General features: G+C 39.9%; 1 protein-coding gene across 1 annotated transcript in view; it reads left to right on the forward strand.

Annotated features, from left to right (window-relative positions):
• The window catches only part of LOC139210832 (regulator of microtubule dynamics protein 2), a 30,672-nt gene extending 24,958 nt beyond the window's left edge, over positions 1-5,714 (forward strand). The window contains exons 7-11 of the mRNA XM_070841009.1: positions 154-231; positions 1,850-1,948; positions 3,638-3,691; positions 3,813-3,893; positions 4,371-5,714. Of these exons, the coding sequence (XP_070697110.1) occupies positions 154-231; positions 1,850-1,948; positions 3,638-3,691; positions 3,813-3,893; positions 4,371-4,424 (366 nt within the window). The 3' untranslated portion in view covers positions 4,425-5,714. The remainder of the gene's footprint in view (positions 1-153; positions 232-1,849; positions 1,949-3,637; positions 3,692-3,812; positions 3,894-4,370) is intronic.
• The last annotated feature ends 286 nt before the right edge of the window (positions 5,715-6,000 follow it).

The following is a 6,000-nucleotide window of genomic DNA, read 5'->3' on the forward strand; positions in this document are numbered from 1 at the left end:
CGCTCGGTGAGATCGCGTGTGTGAGAGGTGTTTGTGAAATACTTGTGGGTTGGTGAAGCAGGACAGATCAGGTCAGAACAGAAGGCAGTGGAAATAGCAGCCGCGTCATGAATCAACAGTGAAAATCTTTTCCCTGTCTGTCTCCCCACCCAGGATCACCTGGATAAAGCCATTGAGCTGAAGCCACAAGACCCCATGTCCTACTACCTGCTGGGCCGCTGGTGCTACGCTGTATGTGACCCTACCGAAACACTGCTCAACACAAATATCTCTATATATCCCTATGGTGAATCTATGGAGGCTGTCTGCGTGGCCGCACACCTCCCTTTGCTAACCCACCCACGGTTTCCCCTCATTCATTGCCACTGTTTAGCTTTCCCTGAGGTTTGTTTTCCCCTCTGAGATATTCACAGAAAGCTCTACGGGAGGTTAACACCAGCCATTGTTAGCTTTAAATCAGATTGGACCAGGGAGATATTTTCATCCTGTTTCTGTTCGGCTCACATTCTTTCAGTGCAGGCGGTTGTTTTCGATGCAGCGTTTGATTGTTTTTGTGACCATCATGTTTTGTCTGTCAATCACTTAATCACTGCCGGTGCTTTTGAAAATAGTGTGTGGTTATGATTTAATGTCATTTAGATATAAAAGTTTAGAGACGTTTTGCTGTTGAGTTTTCCTCTTGTTTATTGAGATATTTATCATGTAACTTAGTTACACTGGTCAAACTAAATGCTTGCAAGGAAGGAAGCTATTACAAAGATTACACTGATTTAGATTCACCTACACTCACCTCCACCCACTCGCCTCCACTCACTCATTATGAGCAGGGGAGTGCTTAAAATTAGTGGAGCAGTAACACCTGATATTTTTAGGGATTGAGTTTTACGGGCTGTCTGTGCTGCGTTCACGTTAAACAATGATCTACTGTTTGTATTCAGCCAGCGGTTCTGTTTCAAAAGTCCTGCGATGACGCCAAAGCAATGCTACACCTGCAATTAGACGTCGCTCTGATGAATGGTGCGAAGCAGGAACGTTACATGTCCGACCGAGGCTTCTCCTGGCCTTTATCGTCCTCTGTGAAAAGTGTCAGTAGAACAGTATCAGTGTACAGGGGACTTCTTGTCACAGGAAAGTCACATTTGGGAAATTGTGTTTTTCTGGCCTGGAATAGTTTAGAAAAATGATATGTAACCAATCTGGCTCTAGAAATTTTGTGGGTATTTGTTTATGGAAACGACTGGCCACAAAATGTATTAACTTAACATTAATTGTTAAAGCACTTCATCTCACTGCTGGTTGCTCAAAAATGTCATTACGAGTAATGGACAAAAGGAAAAAACATTAGATAAAACTGTCAACAGATAACAGCAATATGCCTAAGTAAGATCTAATGTGAAATTCAAATGAATGAAAAGTTAAATATAGATGTTAAAAAATAGTGATTGCAGACTTTTCAGTTCATGTCGTCGAAAAGTTGATTTTATTTTGAAAACCTGAGGGAATGTTGATCCTTTATGGACGTTTTTAGGAATTGATATCGTAAATAAAACGTGTTTGTTGAAGTTGATGGCTATGGCTATTCCCAACAGCTGATTAAATCATGTCTTCAAGAGTAATTTAGCATCCCCAGAAAGTCTTGTTCTTACTCATCTCCATTTCTTTAACCTGTCGCCTTACGTCAGTGGTGTACAGGTGGACTCCAGGACCACTGTGACAGGGATGTGTAACCACATCCACCATGTGAAACGGCATTAATCTGCTGCTTTTTTAGCCTGTGTTAACTTATTCGGTAAGTAATTAAACTAACTAAGAGTTGTCCTTTAACTTGTTGTGTTTGATTGATGTGCAGGTGGCTCAGTTATCATGGATTGAGAGGAAAGTTGCTGCAACATTGTTTGGAGAACCTCCAAGTGCCACAGTTGAAGACGCACTGAAGAACTTCCTTAAGGTACTGTGATTCGTTCTGCAATCATTCCCCTCTGTACTTTACTCTTCCCCTCTTTACATATATTGAATGCCTTAAGTCACTAAAAATCGCTGACTGAGTTTACACAATGGTGACTGAGCCCATGACCCACTGACGAACGCATTTCCAGTATTATTTGGCATTGCAAACTGGGTGTAGAGGCAACATTCCCGGGGGCAGGTAGAAGCAGCGCTTTCTGAAGTTGGACTAGTTCTTATGTCCACATCTGAATTGAACACTGTTTGTAGTTGTTTTGCCCCACACTGAAGATATGGTGTGAAAAGCATGTCACCATAGAGAGGGGTGCGACACAACGAGCCCTGCAAATGGGGAAAATGGCCACGCAACGAAAAAATAAAATATGGTTGACACTCACAAGTGAAGACAAATTAAAAATAGTTAAATTTTTATACAGAAGTAGCTACATGTGAGGAAGAGTTCAAATCCTGCTTGTTTCACCTCCACACAACTGGACAAACACCGCAAGAAGTCGACGTGACTCTTGGTTTCCGAAAGCCTTTTAGGCATGTTTGCACTCAGTCTGTGTATATTAATGAAGTCAACTAGTAAATAATTACAAAAAATAGGTGCTGATATCGACGGTTTAGCCGGCTTGATTAATAAAACATGTAACATACAGCATCCTAGTTGTCTAGCGCTCACTAGTAACGGTCCCTCCTGTGCCCAGTTTTCAAAGACCTAACACTCTGTGTTTACAAAGGCTTAATCTGTGTTCCTACAAATGTTTATGCAGTCGAGAGACAAGTTTTGCTTCTGGCCAATACCCCTGTGCATGCCTCTTCCTCATGTCTTGTGTATTACCACCCATCAATTTCATTTCATTTCATTTTCATTCCCCTGTTACAACACGCCGCTCGTGACCTGGAGGCTCTCGTCCAGGTCTTTAACAAGTTCGTCCTGCAAGGTCATATAGTTAAAACAGACATTAAGATTTATACCAGCAGCCACTGTGCTGGGTAGTAAGTAAATTACAAAAAGTTATTATAATTAGTAATTATAGTAGTAAGTAATTATAATCAACCCAGATTATATTTTGAAAAATTTGGAATGGAATTATAGTTACAATGTCATGGATTACTTGATTACATTTTTCATTATGTCTTTGAAATATAGAAATTTTTAAATGAATAATTAAAAATGTACATTTAAATTACTCATTAAAAGAAAAAGCATCCCACTTGTTGTAGAATACTGTAGTTTGTGCCGCCACTGTTTCTGTAAAGGTCATTTGATTTGACCAACCGTGAATGCTGATTAAGCAAATTGCAAATTATTTGCATTGAAAATGTTTTGAGACGTTCAAAGAGAAAAATGAATACTTTGTTAGTTTGTTTTTTGTTTTGTTTGGGTTTTTTTAGTATAAGGTGCAATATTTTCAATGTTTAATTCTGAAATAATCCGTAAATATTCAGATTAGTTTACATTTCTTTTGTAATCCAATGGACTGCGTTGCTAATTGCAAAACTTGCCCTGTTTTTTTATACTCTGACTGACTGCATTTAAAGAAAATCAGACGCAACCCTGCTTGTGAATGTTCTTGAATACATTATATATTAAGTACTGACGTAGAATGATGTTCTACTGATGTGCACCATAAACAGAAATAATTAGTCTTTTAAAGCTGCCAGAAAACTTTCTTTTTCTATCCAGGTTGAGGAGATCCATCCAGGATATTCCAAACTCAACTACGTGTTTCTGGCTAAGGTCAGTAGAGCCGGAAGCTGAAACGTCTTTTTGTTGTTTTGGGCCTACGCTGTGGACCGCTCTGTTCGATCCTGCTCAGATTAAACAATGCATTGACAGTTTTGGTTCTTTACTTTGGCAGTGCTACAAAGACCTGGGGCAGAGGGATCAGGCTAGGATGATGTGCGAAGCTGCTTGTTCAATGAATGCTGCGTCCAAAGAGGTAGACCGCATCACTGTGTTATTGCAGCACTGTATTAATATCCATCTCAAAGGGCCATCTGCCTTTTCCCGCCTCTCTATAAAATGCATCAGGAATCAGGATGCTTAAGGATGTTTGGATTTTGTAAAGTAGGTTTGTATGAGTTACTTATCCATAGTCGGTGTATTACCTGCAGTAGATGGCAGCCTCAGATAGGAGGAACAAGCGGGAGTCCCAACATGGGTGTTAAACAACGCACTGCTGTGAACGGGGACAGCAGAAAGACACATTTTACCCACGAAGAAAAAAGCTCACCTAAAAAAATCAATATCAGTTTAAGTGTATGCTATATTTAGAATATTTTCACCACTTTACAGTGCTGTCGGACAGCCCACTCTGACGGGTAGCTGAAAAATCTGAGCTATTCCTTCAACACAGGTTAAGGCAAAGTAATGAACCTTCGAATAATATTTAATCTTATTGTTTTTTTTTCATCAGGATGAAGAGGCACAAAAGGAGTTGGACTTACTCGTGCCAGCACTTGGGGTATGATGACAGCAATAGCACATTCTTTTGGAAATCTATTTTCCATGTGCTACGGTCAGTGTGTGTGCGTGTGTGAGACTGTCGTGTATATTGAGAGGCCATCATGTTAATTCACTCTATGAGTGCTGTGGCACTCTATCATCAATGGAAGCAATCGGCTACCACAGTCAGAACAGTCCTATGTGGGTTTAAATCAGACTTGTATTCTAATTTGTTTTTCTAATTTGTTTTTTATTTTTTTAAAGAGCGGGAAACTACTTTTCATACCTGGTTGTATCAAATCAGTGAGACAATTAGTTTTCCGTCTGTTGCTATGAAGTCTATGAGGTTGATTGTTGATTTTAGTTTCTCAGACATTGAATTATAGCATATATATATATATATAGTATATGTAATATAATGCATCTCTCCAGTCCATCCACTGTTTGTGCTCAGCGGTTTGTAGCAGACTGATCGCTCTGATAGCGAGTGTCACCTCACTGTGTCTCAAGGATACCGAGTTTCCTTCACTACAAAGACCTGTCATTTTTTTTTTGGAAAGTGACCCACAGGACTTGCTGTTCCTTCCTGTTCCGTCCTGGTTTTTTTTTGTTATTTTTTTTTTTTTTTTTCGCGTCTCCCACCACACATTCAAGAGGCAATAACAAAAGCACATCAGACAATGGCGCACCCAAACAAGGATCTTGGAATGCTGTGACTACCGGACGACCTCTTGCCCTCTCCACTCTGCTGTTATTCAGCCGAGCGTTAGCGCTCTGTGGCTCCATTTACATGCAGACTGTAAAATTATTAGTTCACACACATTCAGATGAATGTGTCTTTTTATGATGTCTTTTACGAGATCTGATGTTGACTGTTGACTTTGGCATCTGTCCATTGAAGACATTCGTTATTCACTCACCTCCTGCTACTCAGCTGGTGTGACAGTAATGCCACTCCAGTATAACTGTAGTTAACCAAAAGAAACGCGTACTACACTCTTAGAAAGCCCTGGGCGTAGTAGGCTCTTCATGTTTTTCCTGGCCCCTCTTTTACAGAACACTCGCTGAGTCAGTTCACTCTGAACTCTGACTTTGAACATTGACTTATACTCTGGGTAACCCCGGGTTATTAGTTCACCCTGGATATTTGATGTTTCATTTTCGTCATTTGAGGCTATACACCACATGTCCAACTTATTGACGACAAAACCCTAAAAGGGATTTAGCAAAGAGCACATGAATGATTTCAAGGTTGCCTCTTTGAATGAAAGTTTTGTCACAGAACATTATTTATAGCGCCTATTAAGGGGTTTATGAAGCAATCTTACAGATGTTTTTGAACAAAACATCTTTTTAAAGTATAAGCCTTAAAATATGTTGACACCATCAACAAAAACAGTAATTTTACTTCACAGAACAGAGGAGTTTCTGGTTTAATTGCTGAGACTTTGGTGATGTAACAATTTAGGTCGAGCCCAAACTAACTCTTTAAAACACCAAAGTCACACAGTAACATAAAAAAGCTGACCTATCAAAACAGATCCTTTCCATAATGTTGTCAGACACACGGAATCGAGTCCGTGGCAAACACGACCACTGCC

This window comes from Pempheris klunzingeri, chromosome 12 (assembly GCF_042242105.1).
Source record: "Pempheris klunzingeri isolate RE-2024b chromosome 12, fPemKlu1.hap1, whole genome shotgun sequence".
Classification (NCBI taxonomy): domain Eukaryota; kingdom Metazoa; phylum Chordata; class Actinopteri; order Acropomatiformes; family Pempheridae; genus Pempheris; species Pempheris klunzingeri.